The 15,077-nt window shown below is 37.0% G+C and overlaps 1 protein-coding gene across 6 annotated transcripts in view; it reads left to right on the top strand.

Annotated features, from left to right (window-relative positions):
- The window catches only part of REV1 (REV1 DNA directed polymerase), a 61,920-nt gene that overhangs the window by 34,419 nt on the left and 12,424 nt on the right, over window positions 1-15,077 (top strand). For 4 of the 6 annotated variants that reach the window (XM_074815069.1, XM_074815070.1, XM_074815068.1 and 1 more), the window contains 7 exons: window positions 587-715; window positions 1,390-1,544; window positions 3,916-4,035; window positions 7,454-7,674; window positions 8,677-8,849; window positions 13,033-13,135; window positions 13,677-13,847. In XM_074815069.1, the coding sequence (XP_074671170.1) occupies window positions 587-715; window positions 1,390-1,544; window positions 3,916-4,035; window positions 7,454-7,674; window positions 8,677-8,849; window positions 13,033-13,135; window positions 13,677-13,847 (1,072 nt within the window). The remainder of the gene's footprint in view (window positions 1-586; window positions 716-1,389; window positions 1,545-3,915; window positions 4,036-7,453; window positions 7,675-8,676; window positions 8,850-13,032; window positions 13,136-13,676; window positions 13,848-15,077) is intronic. The other 2 variants (XM_074815072.1, XM_074815071.1) reach the window with 1 other exon arrangement.

The raw sequence follows: 15,077 nt of genomic DNA, 5'->3' as shown, positions 1-15,077 counted from the left end.
GCACAGATTATGTTGAGCATTCCCAATAACGTACCTTATAAATGGTCAGAGTATGAAACAACTTGTAATAAGTATAAGCACAATGTTGGAAATAGGATTTTGTTCCCTGATGGAAATAATACTTCAGAAATTATCCCTTCATTGGAATCTTTCTCAAGCATTCTGGGATAGGTAGGCTTATATTTGTGTCTCAAAAAGTTAGAGTTTGTTTATTACGGGAGCATAATTTTGTAAGCTTGCACAGTGGATTATAAGATCCAGTTACCTTAGTCACTGTAGTGTATATGTGTGGTTTTAATTTGAAACGGAAGATAGCAAGTAGTGCTTTCTGGAGACTTTCTCTTTAAACATGTTCCCATTCAGGCTGTCCATGCTGCATACATGAATATTATACAGCTAATTTAAATACTCTATTCGCAGTTATTTTTCTTACCTATTAAATTTCTAGCAGTTGGACTAAATTCCTTCTTATTGGTAATTCATTCTTGTGGGAAAAGATAAATACTTCATTTGGAAATACTCCATATTAATTTGTAGAGAAGTTGGTACTGTGTTTATTTGGGTTTTTTTTATTATTTAATTTTAGACAAGTTGGCATAAAGAATGGAATGTTTTTTGGCCAAGCAAAAAAGTTGTGTCCAAATCTTCAAGCGGTTTCATACGATTTTGATGCATACAAAGAAGTTGCACGGACAGTATATGAAATATTAGCAAGGTAACATGTGCTGTTTGTTTACATGATCTTTCATGGTAAGGTTATCTAGCATATTTTATTTGCTGCTGCGTGCCATTATTCGATTTAGTATTTTCATCCCTGTGTTACTCTTCAGCTTCAATAAAGCCATTCCTATTTGACAACTTCCTTTTGTAGTATTTTTGTCATTTTGAGCACTGTGCTGCTTCTGAGCATTCTTTAATCTTAAAGCCAAATCCCGTAAACAGTCAACATCTGACTTCTAAAGGAGTCATTGTTAATTTTTTTACTGATTACACTATGAGAAGCAGATCCCTGCTTAGTAGTGACATTCTTCCAGGAGTTTTTTTTGAGTGGGTTAAGAATGGATTATTGGAGTAACTTCTATTAGAAACTACTTTCTGGTTTAAAATGCCCTTTGAACAAAACTGGAAATTTGTTATTGTCAATGAAAAATAAGTATTCAACTCCTTCTCCAGCTGTTCCTTTAAAATCATGATGCATGTTGAAATTAGTCCTACGTTAGTAATGTTACTGTAATTTACTGGTTTAGCATTTTTAATATGTAAGTGATGTGTGATACAAAATAAGCAGGGAAATGCCACCACAAAAGGAAGACTTTATTTGCTACATATTTGTTTTAACAGATGGTGAGCTGTTGCTGGTGTTTCACCTCCTTTACTTTGTGTTGATAGCTATACTCATAACATCGAAGCAGTCAGTTGTGATGAAGCACTAGTAGATATCACTGAAATACTTACAGAGACCAGACTGACTCCTGATGAACTTGCAAACGCTATCCGCACCGAAATCAAAGCCCAAACTAAATGCACTGCTTCTGTTGGGATGGGTAAGTACCTTATTTCATTTCTGTTTACAAGAAGTGCCTACTATTGTAAGGTGTATCAAAGCTGTGTAAGATTGCTAAAACTCTTTAAGTGTTTGTGTGATATGGAATATATTGCCATTTAAATTAGTGTAAATAAAAATCTAAGAAAATCTTCATAAGGGGAAAGTTTTAAGCAAAAATTTGTAAAATTGCTATAATGTCTCCTTTGTTATCTGAACAGTATGCTAAAATTCCATCTGTATGATATTCTTACATTCAGTTTTATGAAACGCTACTGTATTTTTCCAGTAAACAGAAAAATGAGCACAGATTCTGTTCTTTATTGAAGATAGCAGTAAGAGTTTAATGGGGTGTCATAATTTGGCATAATTATTAGAAGGCATTGAAAGCAAAGATTTGTGTGATTTGTGGTAGGTATTGTATATGAAATCACACATCTTAAAAGACTTCCTTGATTTCTTTTCACTTGGCCTCTTCCTTTCTCCTTTGTTTTTGTCCCTAATTAATCCTAGGGTTGAGTAAATATACTGAGTGCATGTAAGTGTATGAAATCCACTTGTGAGACAAGCTGAAATTCATTAGTGTAAACAGAATTCTTTATTTCTTCTGATATCATAGCACAGAGACTGTAATTCCCTGGATTCCTGTTTGGGTCTTTTGACTTGAAACACATTTGTAATCTCTTTTTTATGCTTATTTAGTGTGTTTGTTTTTTCTATAGAAAGAGTGGAATTAGTTTTTAAAGCATTAGTTTTTAGATACAGTTCTTATACCAACTAAAAGAGACAAATACCTATGAGCAATTTTTTTTTTTTTCTAATAATCAATTTGTCTGAGGTATTGGAAAATAATTTTGGTATCCTTTCTAGAAATTCATGTGGTAGGTACACAGCAATGACTTTGTCTCTTCACTCATAATTCATCATTAACTAAAAAAAAATCAGAGGAAACAATTGTGTTATTACATGAATGTAGAGATCTTATTTCAAAAACATGGTCTGCCAGAAACATACATCTTGTGTGATTTATATGTTGCCCAATGGGAAAGTTGTACCAATATAACAAAATGTAAATTTTAGTAAATACTGTTATACTATTGAGATCTCCTCTCAACACTGTTTTCTGATTAGAGATAAATTAAAGAAGGACATGCTTATGCCAGTTGAATAAATTTAATTTTTACCCTAGAGATTTTAGTGGCTAAACTAAACTGATTTAAGCAATGCTAGTGAAAGGTTAAACGCTCATCTGTAAACATCCTGTGTCTTGGTTTCTCATTTGTTAAGTGAGGTATTAGTTTTTTTCCTGCTTTACTTCAGTGCTGTGGGAATAATACATTGCAGAAGGTAAATCACTGAGATTTCATGGTATTAGAGGCTATGTTGGTATGTTTGATAGATAAGAGGATCAGAAATCTTCAGTACACTATAGACAAAACATGTATCCCCAAAGTTAAATAGGAGATTGAATGATGAATCTGTCATTGTTTCATCAGTTTAACCTCTCAGGAGAAACAGTGCGTGTAAAATTCTATTACTGTTCTTATTAACTAAAATTTTAGAATAGACAAAAAGAATGTGAACATAGGTGGGAGGAGAAGAGCAATAGTAACACATAGTGCTGTGAGTTGTAAATTCCCTTGACCTTTCATTAGTTTGTTTTATCTTACAACAGGGTGTTTGAGTGGCAGTAATTAATGTGTTTGGGTATCATTTCAGAGATCTTACTGGCTGGGCATGAATAAGCCAATAAACAGGGAAGAAAAAATGCTGACATAGGTCTTGTTCCCACCACACTTTATGAGTGCATATAATAATTTAATAAATCATTGGATTTTTTTAGTGAATACTCAGGCCCAAATATTAGCTTAATTCCAGTATTTCACATATAATATGTTTAATAGAATTGTCACCTAAGTAGTATTTACATTGACCACAGCGGATTTTTTTTAAGTTCTGCAGTGTTAAAATATTACACTTTAAATTTTTTAGCCATTTGCACTTAACTGTTTATCTGTACCTCTAGATGTGTAGAACACAGCCAAGACAAATAAATTCAGTGTTCTTAGTGAAGTGTCCTGCACTTACTTGTTGGTTGGTTTGGGTTTTTTGGTGGTTTTTTGTTTTGATTGGTTTTAACTTTGCAATTGCAGTTACCAGTACAGTTACACTGCTGTAATCACAAGTACTGCTAGCTGCTATTTTGGAAGTATATACTGCAAATGTATATGAACATATTTCATTAAGTTCATTGTAAAAGATGAATAATTTGACTGTATTTTCTGCATTTTTTCCTTGGCTGCTGAACTGCAGTATTCTACTTGAGAAGACAGAATTTACCACAGACATACTTTAATTTATTGTTTTTACAGGTTCCAATATTCTGCTGGCCAGAATGGCAACTCGTAAAGCAAAACCAGATGGACAGTATCACTTAAAACCTGAAGAAGTGGATGATTTTATCAGAGGGCAACTTGTTACCAGTCTTCCAGGTACTCCTTTCTTTTAGAGGACGTTTTGCCTCCTGATATTAAAACAGTTACAGCTAAAAATCTGTGGTTTGGATCAAACAAGATCAGATGCTATTCCATGGTTATGATCCAAAAAAAGAAGATCTACTGATCTCTGAAATTTCTGAAGAGAATCTCTGACCTTTTGGTATCTTTGAGAAGCATCTTTTGTAGAAGGAATTTTACAGATTCACACTGCATGATCTACAGAAGAAGTTCAGCATTTAGTATGTTATGCAACCTTATATTCTTAATAAAATTATTTAGATGAGTCATTCCAAGTGAGTGCTAGTTTGCTGTATCATAATGAATATAATAAAATTAGTGACATCAGGTACTTATCACTGAGAGAGGCAGGGTTTGCTCAGAACTGAGAACGAGTCCAAGAGAGTATTCTTTCTAAAAAGGAGTGTATGAAGTCAGGGGTTGGAAAAAATAGCACAGATGCCATAAGAAAACAGAGAGTATATGAAGGGAAAAAAGGAGAGAGGAGTTTATTTAATCTCTGCTGCATCTAAGAAATGGAGAGATTTCAAAGAGAATAAGGACAGGAGGAAAATTAAGAAATAAAATTTGGCAGAGGAGAATGTCACTGAACTGTTGTTTCTGCTTGCAACATGAGCCATATTAGAATGGCTGATAAATAGAGAGGAAGGTGGAAAGTAAGGCTGCAGTGGGAGTATTACCACTGTTGTGCTCTGCATCCAGCTATAGACAGCTTTTGGTTCTGGTAGACTTAGAATATACTTTAGGCATTTGTTACATAGGTAATTTTTTTTTTGTGTAAGGATCTTTAGTCAATGGTATACTGCAAACTGTGACAAAATGTGTTGATTATTTTAAAGAACAACAGGTTTGTCAAATTCCAACTCTTTTTTGGCTAGTTGTCTGAAGAAATTATTGTGACAATTATGATATAATTTGCAAGCATGAACTGTTTGGCAGTTTCAGCCAAATCTTACTGAGAGATAGAAGTTCTAATGACATAATGTTTGCACAAGTTCTGTGAAAAATGACAACTTGACAGAGGAGAGTGATCCAAATTAGTACATCCTTTGAGGGACAGGCAGGCAAAATTCAACTGTTGTACATTTTGGCAGTAGTTCTCAGTCATCATCTGTGTAGCCAGAGTACATGTTTTCTGTCCTGCGGACATAGGGAATCAAAATCATAGAGTAATAGAATGGTTTGGGTTGGAAGGGACCTTAAAGATCACCTAGTTTCAATCCCCCTGCCATAAGCAGGGACAATTTCCACTAGACCAGGTTGCTCAAAGCCCCGTCCAACCTGGCCTTGAACACTTCCAGGGAGGGGGCAGCCACAACTTCTCTGGGCAACCTGTTCCAGTGTCTCACCACCCACACGGTGAAGAATTTCTTCCTTATATACAATCTAAATCTGCCCTCTTTCAGTTTAAAACTGTTGCCCCCTGTCCTGTCACTGCAGGCTCTGGTAAAAATTCCTCTCCACATTTCTTATAAGCACCCTTTATATTTTGAAAGGGTGCAGTAAGGTCTCCCTGGGCTGAAAACCCCAACTCTCAGCCTGTCCTCACAGGGGAGGTGCTTCACCTCCTGATCATCTTCGTAACCCTCCTCTGGACCTGCTCAAGCCGGTCTATGTCCTTCTTATGCTGGGGGCCCCAGAGCTGGACACAGCACTGCAGGTGGGGTCTCATGAGAGCAGAGGAGAGGGGGAGAATCATCTCCCTTGACCTGCTGGCCACACTTCTCTCGATGCAGCCCAGGACATAGTCGGCTTTCTGGGCTTTGAGTGCACATTGCTGGGTCATACTCAGTTTTCCATCCACCAGCACCCCCAAGTCCTTCTCAGGGCTGCTCCCAATGCATTCATCGCCCAGCCTGTTTTTATGCTTGGGATTGCCCTGACCCATGTGCAGGACCTTGCACTTGGCCTTGTTGAACTTCATGAGGTTTGCACAGGCCCATCTCTCAAGTCTGTCAGGGTTCCTCGGGATGGCATCCCTTCCCTCCAGGAAGGAGAAAGCTGGAGGGGAGGAAAGAAGCATTTCTGGCCCACAGGTTTTAGGGAGGTTCTCCAAGGCATAGCTGGATTCACAGAGAGATGGCAGGGAACTAGAGTTACTGTGCTGGGAGAGTGATAGATGGTAAGGACATATGAAATAGACCTGTATGAAAACAGGCTTTATTACGTTTTTTTACTGTTACAGGAAAATACTTAAAAGAGATGTAAGCTAAAGTCTTTCCTGGCGTGTAACTGTATTGTATTGTTATTCAGTACTTTAGTAGTATAATGGGACACAGTGTAAAAAGTGCTGAGTAAGTGCTCATTTATGCTTTGTATGTTAGTGAAAGCTGAGCTCAGCCTGCATGTGTACACATATATTTAGCGTTAAATGTTCAAAATAGCATTTTTCTCTAAGAAAAAAAGAGAAAGGAAACAAAAAATAGATAGCAATAGACACCGAAATGGAAAAGAAAATGGCATACGTAGACAGGTGCAGGTTTACTAGAAATCATCTTTTATGTATCCCCTACCATGGCCAAACATAATTTACAGCACAGCACCATTTCTCTTTGGCATAACTTGTAGGAGATATTTTTCCTCCAGAAAATTATGTAGTACTATGCTTTGGCTTGAGTATTTTAAAGTTTTTGGAATTCACTTGCATGTTTATAATAAAAAATTTTAGTGTTTGTGTCAATAATGCCACCTAGACAAAGAAACAGATTATAAAAGATAGAAGCTGATTACCTGAGATTTCTAACTTTCACTGACTTTGGTAGTGTAAACTCCTAGGACCAATATTTTTTGGAGGTAACAGACCACCTCTCAAAAACCCAGAAATATACTTAAGTTTATCACACTTACATATGTGCCGTTGCCATGGATACCTACAATTTCCAGTGCTTGGCAATTCAAAGCACAAGTGATACAGGTATGCTATCACTTCTACTTGAAATATTATTTTTCTACCTAGGAAGCAGTGGAACAGTAGTCAGAATATTTGTTGGTGTTCTTTTAGATTAAATCACTTGTATACGATGGCAAAGCATATTACATGTTGGACGCTTTTTAGACTGAGTGATGTGGTGTTCAGAGCTATATACACTGTAACAGGCAGTACCTTGTCAAGAAGATTTGCAAGCTGGAGTCATTCACATTTTAGCAAGAAATAAACATGCTGCAGTATGACTTCTTTAAATATATGAAACAGATTAAAGAAATATAGGTGAAGACAGCAAAAGTTTCCATCTGAACCATGTTCTATTGAGTGGAATTTTTTTTTTTATAGTGTATATTTATTTATTAATTTGATAGGACCTAGTGTAGGTTTAAAAAGACAAATTTTATTTGTTCAAAACCTGACTGGCTCTGAATTGTGTAGCGTTAACAGAACTAATTGCTTTGTTGTTAGGAGTTGGCAGGACGATGGAATCTAAGCTGGCTTCTTTGGGAATTAAAACCTGTGGAGATCTGCAATGTGCTTCAATGTCAAAACTGCAAAAAGAATTTGGTCCAAAAACAGGACAGATGCTCTACAGATTTTGTCGTGGTTTGGATGATCGACCTGTTCGTACAGAAAAAGAAAGAAAATCTGTTTCAGCAGAAATCAACTATGGAATAAGGTTTACACAGGTAAATTCAAACTTACTTTCTTTTCTGCAATGACTTCTTTCAGCTGTAGAAGAATCTTCTCACATTCTGATTATTTTCACTTACACTTTGATCTGTTAGAGCACCATCTTAGCCACCAAATAGAAATGAGGAAAATGAAGAAGTAGGAGACCAAATGATAAAATGGGAGGAGAGACTGCAAAAGTATTGGACTGAAAAGAAGCTTGCACAAAATTAGCTGGCTATTCTGCATTCGGTATACAAGTCTCATACAGAAAAAGAGAACTGCAGTAGGTTTGTCAGCACCTAGCATTCTCTTTCATTTAAATGCTGATTATTCAAAGATGCCAGTGCCTGAAACCATCACCAGCTGCTCCAGTGCAACATTTTTATTAGTCTTTTTCCAAATATTGTATGGGGGGAGTGTTTGTTGTTGACAAAATTGTATTAAAAAATAACTCAGCTTTTTGTTGAGAATTTAAGCATTTATAGAAATTCTAGAAAAATCAGTTTGGGAGAGACCTCATGATGTTGTGTAGTCCAGCCTTTTGCTCAAAGCAGGGGAAGCTATGAGATCAGACCAGTTGCTCAGGACTTTATCCAGTCTGGTGTTGAAAACCTCCAAGAACAAAGACTGCACAACTTCTCTGAGCAACATATTCCCCTGCTTGACTTTCCTCACAGTGAAAAAGATTTTCCTTATAAGCCCATCTTCTAGGTGTGTGCTTAAAGTTAGACTTGCAATTCTGTGTTGGGATTTCTAAATACATTTTTTTAAAGACTTGTTTCCAAAAGGACTTAGTATTTCCTACTTACTTCAGCATTAGGATAGGAATCTACCATCTCACCTAACTTCAGCAACCTACAATGTAAAACAAACCACTTGAAATTAAGTAACACAATCGCCTGTGAGTCAGCTTGCTCTTTGCAGTTTATGCAGTCTGGATTGCATTCACTCTTAATGATTTATCTTCAATATTTGAAAACTAGTAATTATCTAAACATGTTGTTTTTCCCCTTCAGCCTAAGGAAGCAGAAGCTTTCCTTCTGAGCCTCTCAGAAGAAATCCAACGCAGACTTGAAGCTGCTGGTATGAAGGGTAAACGATTGACCCTTAAAATTATGGTCAGAAAGGCTGGGGCACCAGTGGAGCCTGCAAAATACGGAGGTCATGGAATCTGTGATAATATCGCCAGGTAACTATGCATGGAAAAAAGAATGGTCAGTAGTAGGCGTGAGCACACTTCTGCAGGACGTTGAGCACCACAACAGACAGGAAGACAGAAATTTTAAAGTGCTTGGTACCTCTTTGTCTATTTATCAAACCTGCACCGAAATCAGAAGTAGAATATTATTATCAAAATTCATCTGTGTTTAGGTTGTACATATGTGGTCTTTTGGTCATCAGCGTGGAATGTAAATCCCCCAATGATAAAAAACTTGGCACATTGGGAGGATAGAGTAGGAAAAGACTAAGGTGTCCAAATCAGAGAGAGAACAGTTTTAACAGTCATCTTTTGCCTTTGTGTTTCTTCAAAGAGAAAAATGGGGGAAATTGAAAAGTGTTGGGGCATAGAAGAAATAATTTGTGGTTTTCAGAGGAAGCAAGAATGGAAAAGAAGGAATCTGACTCCACAAGTGCATTCTTTGTGGTTTGAAATTGCTGTCTTAAGAGAATGTACTCTTGCATCTCTGTGGATGCTACTTTAAGTGATTTAGTGAAATGTTTTCAATGAATTATTGTGACTATCATTTCTCTTGGTAGGAAGGTACATTTTTTTCTCTTCTTCCTTTTTGACTCTAATAATCTGTAGTTTAAGGTTGCTCTTATTTTGGTAATAGTCTCATGAAATACTAGCTAATAAAGGCATTTGATGTTTTAAAGGGTTTGTCTTCAAACAGAATACATATGCAACATGTATATCGTTGGTATACGTTTTTCCAGCTTGCTCAATATTGAAGGTTTTTCCTTTTGCAGTACTTGTAGAAGACATTTACATCCTGCACTATGACACACATGCAGCAGCATTTTTATTTCTTTCAGTGACCAGCTGAGCTGAAATGTTCTGCTGCTGCAAACTGTTCCCTTTACCTGAGCTATGTAGTGTTGAGTACTTTGCTTTTTCTTGAGGGGCTTTCTGCTGTTCCTTGATAGGTTGTTGGTCACATGCTGATTGTGACAGTTGGAGTCAATTCTCAAAGAAAATTGCCTTTGTACTTGACAAGAAGGATGTCTGATCAGTACCGTTCTCCTTCAAGTCTAGAGTGCATGGGGACTAGGCCAGTATTGGCAGAATCACTTACTGCAGAAGACTGAGAGGCCACTTTAGATTCCGAAGATTGGAGCTGGCAAATCAAACACCTTGGACTGTAGTTGTCCATCTTAGTACAGACAAGTTTCTTTGCGTCAAAGCTGTCTTTCCTGTTGTTTCACCAGTAAGTCTGCAAATAATATTTTTGGTCCTAGACAAGAATAGACAATGAAGATCCAAAGTGGAGCTAAGAAAGTTGAATCTCAGAATCTCAAGGTCAGAGACTGTGCTCCATGTTTCAGCTGTTCAAGAAGGCAACTTGTACATGTCTCTTGACCCTTCACAGTTACATTTTTTCATATAGTCATAAGTTCCTCATCAGAAGTGCCTTTGTTTTCTTGTGGATCATTATCAACATAATAAAATCTCTTTCTATGTGATCTTAATGCAGCAGTGTTGATCTCACTGAGATGCTACCTGTGGTGGCTGCCCATCCCTGGAGAAATAGGATAACCCAGATGCTCTGCCTGGGTAGTCGGTTGATAGGTCACTGTCAAAGGAGTAGGACCTTCAGCTTCCACAAGTAGTGCTGTTACTCTTATCCATTATTTATTTCTGATTCGTCTTTGTTTTCTATTGTTCAGCTGAATGATGTTGACTAAAGATTTTTTTAATCTCAAATTTATATATGTGCTTGCATACTGAAAGTGCAAGAATGAAATCTAGGCATAGAGCATCATGTAGTTATATGCTGTTTCATAGAAGATTGTCCCAGAACCTTCTAAATACATGTTTATTCTTCAGGCAGACACTTCCGTATCGAAGTAGTTATTCCTTAGGTAAAGGGATGATCTTGGCTTTCATGTGAAGGTGTGTTTGGCATCTTCGAAGACAGGTCTTTTCTACTTTTCCCTCCATCTTAGGTTGTTGTAACAGATGAATCCCTCCTGAACTGAAGGGTTGTTTGCTCAGGGTTGCTGATAACGGAAAAGGTGGCACTGTTCTTTCGGTGGGTTAGAGCTCAGCAGTAGGGCTTGCATGCATAGCATCTGTCTCATATTTGTGAGCTTGTGACGTACAATTCAGCTATATTAAGAAACAAAAATTCACCTTTCACTAACAGAAGCTTGTCCCCTTTTGGGACTGGTAAATCAAGAAGAAAATCCATCAGTTTCTACTTTTGTCTTCTGGCTACCCTGAATTCTTTGAGGTGAAGGTTTAATCTTAACAGCCTAAGAACGTATTTTTAGAATTGAGGGTGTGTTGAGATAGAGCTTTATTCCTTCTTTATTTGAACTAGTGCCAGACTGCTTTCTCATGAATGGGTCATTGCTTTGGACCTCATTTCTGTGGTCAGGCGTGCTAATGTACATGTGCCCTGAAATTTCCCTAATTCATAAAGTCCTCATTAAGGTAAGATCAGGGGGCACAGAAGGATGCTAAATTGTTCGCACATAGCTGAAGCAGTTTGGCTGCCTGAATCTTGTTGGCAGTGTCTCTGTTTCTGCTTCTGGCTTTACTAATGAACTTGGCAACTCCAGTCAGTCCAAATTATGCTATTTGATGATAAAGGTGCTGTATTTCTGTCTTTGCTAGAGCATTTCTGTTCAGTCCAGTGAAAGGCTTTTTGGCAGCAGCAGGGTAAACTGGAAGCTGCATCCAGACATATGGATTAGAATCTCAGGGTGGTGTTTCCTCAAGTGTGCTTTCCCTATGTACAGCCAAGTTCCAACAGTTTGGGATTATTTACTGGAGCCAAAAGTGACCAATTTCTCTCTTCAATTTAAGATTTATAGCTCATGACCCATTTCTTGCCCCTTTACCTCACAGGTGAATGAGTTGCTATGCTTTTTCATCCTACAGATCAAGATTCCCTAGAATGATAATCATAGTCTTACAAAGGATTCAGACTCACACTCTCAAAATCAAATTCAACTTCTGAGATGTTAATGGTATTTTTACTGCGTCATTGATACCATGTCCTGGTAGTACAGGATAGATCTTTGTAAAATATTCTTCTGAAATGGTGCGTACCTTTAGACCCATCCTGCATTTCTCCCTAATATTTTGAATAGTTACATCTTAATGGGGATATTGATCTCCTTTTTCTTAAAAATGTTAATGTGTAAGGCTGAAGGAGATGTTCATATCATTCACAGCAGGAAGGTTTTTCTTTTTCATATTGGCAGAACAAGACCTTTCTGGAGATCACTTGGTTGTTCGTGGTGGTTTCTGACAGATTCAAAAATAGAGTAAAATTTAAGGACACACTGTTAAAGTGTTTAGTAAGTTGTGGGGATTGCACCCTGTCAAAACGCCAATGTAGAACTTCCTTTTGTCCATAGAGCGCACTCCATCAGAGTTAAAACTGCATCGGTTACCTCAGTGACAAGACTTTACATCACTCCCGTACATTTGATTAGCCACCTGAAATTCTGTCCTTATCTGTCTCAAATGTTAGGCCATTAGAGAATCCAGAAGTACCAAGCACTACTACTGCCTTACTAAGCTCTCAGGTGGCAATTTCTAAAACTCATAACCAGGTAATTCTGTTAAGAGCTGTTACAGAAAATTGCCCACAGTGCAAGAAGTGTATTTGGAATGTTGTTTAAAGTTACTTACCATTAATCTGAGTTCTTTGTTATTTTTAATCCACATGCACATGCCTATATCTGCTTCTCCCTCAGAGTTTGCTCTGAAACTCTTGCTTTAAACATTTGACAATTGACAACTGAAATAATGCTGAGGAAACTCTTTGTGAACCAAACTTGAGTGCAGAATAGTGCATCAGTGCGATTCTAGGAGTACTGTAAAGTGAACCATTTTTGTCTGGCTTCAATATATATCATGTATATAAATACATACTGTATTTGACAAGTTAATGTGTGGACCACACACTGAGAATGTTCAATTAGTAAGTAGTCTGCTTTTTTTCTGTAGAACATGCTTAGTTCTAATTACCTTCAGAATGAAACCACAGAACAAAAAACCACTGTTCAGTTTCTGTATGCCAAGAAATTATGATCTGTCTTTCTTTGAGGTCCTCTCTGGAATAAATACAGAATTGTTGTCTTTAGGATTTGTGAAACAGTTTCCTTTTTAACCATACTTTTTTTATTCTTTGTAGGACTGTGACTCTAGACCATGCAACAGACAGTGCAAAAATAATTGGAAAAGAAACTCTAAACATGTTTCACACAATGAAACTGAACATATCAGATATGCGAGGGGTGAGTTAATGGGAAAACTGAAATTTATTCTCTTTATCAACCTTCTTTGTTGTCTTTCATAAATTTTCAGTTCTCCAGGGTAGACGATAACCAAACTTAAGCAAAAGTGTAGATAATACAAAGCTTATGTAAATTAGGCTATGCAACCATACTATGTTTTGTATATTTACCTTTGAAAAACATGGTTACAAAGCCATAAATGTAAGAAAAAGAAAATTTTATTGTGGTATGGATTAATCCACAACTTAAACAGCCTGAGGTAGCAAAGTTAGACTGTATCTTCAACAGTTCTATTAGGATGTGTAAATTCTACTCTGTCTTAGAATTTTCTGTAAACTTTTGCAGAGTTATTAGTTAAGTAACTAATATAAATACTGCTTGTAATGCCTATACAGATCAGAGGAGTTTTTGCTCCAGACTGCGAGTCTTAGAGCCAGAAAAGTTACCATGGTTTGGCCTTTGTTTGAAGGTGAATTGCTGGATCTTTTGAATCATGGTTTATTTTAGAACACACTTGCTCATCTCACTGGTTTTGTCATAGCAATGTGAACCCATGATAAGACTGTTTCGACATCAGCCGTTTGTTACAATGGAGCACAGAGGCTTTCTAAAACAGACCTGCATTTATTGGTCATCTAGATGTACAAGTAGGGGTTTGATTCACAGTGTGGCCTTGCAAAGTCAGCTCCATGACTTGGGTTTCTTCTTAGAGGTGAGGAACCATTTGTCATCCTCTCCCTGTCTTTTTCTAGTTTCTTGTGTGTCTCCTTTGCTGTCTTTCCTGACTTCTTACGTTATTCTATTTCACTTGATTTCTTCAGCCCTTGTTTTAGAGGATTCTTTTTTAAAGTTAGTATCCCACGGGTGCTGCACATGTTGTTTTGCAAAACAATGTACTACTTCTGACCGGGTGGCTCTGTTCAGTTCTGGCGGGGCCATTCAGTTCTAGATTATATACTAAAGTGCAGATACACCCAGGCTCCCTCAGTGGTATTCCTTTCAGCTGACTTCAGACACCTCCAATGTCTATGGCTATATTGGAGCTAGTCCCCTTAAGCTTCACTTATACATGAGGTGAGTCATGCTTTACAGTGTCATTTTTTTCTCAATATCTAGAAAAGTCCTAAAGTGATACCCTTAGCTGTTCATGCCCACACCTGAGCAGTTGAATCCACTCACTTGTCCCATAGACGTCACATAACACTTTAACTCAAATGCTTGTCCTAAAAGTTAAAGAAACCCAAGGCAAAGCTGTTGTGCAGCACAGCAAACACAGTATTCCAAAGGCTTCTTTTAAGTTCTAGAACTCAAATCTAGAAAGCAAAAAGATAAAAGTGCAAAGAAAAACTTTTTATGATGATGTTTTAATATCCCATTAATTGCAACTAAGAAACTGTTAAACAAAATCCTTGCTATGTAATTACAGAAGACCTGGTGGAAATACATACACTAGCTTCTTCATGCTTTCTGAGTCCTATATACAATTTTTTTTAAGTGTTGGGTTTTTTCTTAATAATTATGAAGAATTATCGGTAAACTTGCACAATATACCAGTGCATTCTTAGTTGGACACAGTTTTTTGAACCCCTGTTGATTTGGTATTTAAAAGTGAATGAAAAGTGAGGATGTCTTTCAAAATGAGGAACACCTTATCTGATAAAGACTACTTTCACCAAAGTAGTTTCATCCATTGAGACTTTGCGAGAACTATGTCTAGAAGTGAAACAACATTATTTTTCTCATTTGTAGACCAAAGTGATGGATTTACTATAGATTGTCCTCAGGAAAAACGTACCTTTCTTGTATGGGTAGCCAGATTTAATACTAATCACTTCCTAGTCAGTACTTCTATATTTGTTAGTGTCTAAAGAAATTTCATAATGAATACATTGTTTCATGATCCTGTTGACAGCACTTTTCTATATCAGAGAAGTTAAGATGG

This window comes from Strix aluco, chromosome 2, assembly GCF_031877795.1.
Source record: "Strix aluco isolate bStrAlu1 chromosome 2, bStrAlu1.hap1, whole genome shotgun sequence".
Taxonomy (NCBI): domain Eukaryota; kingdom Metazoa; phylum Chordata; class Aves; order Strigiformes; family Strigidae; genus Strix; species Strix aluco.
Note: the sequence above shows the minus strand (reverse complement) of the source record. Positions and strands in the feature narration are given on the sequence as shown.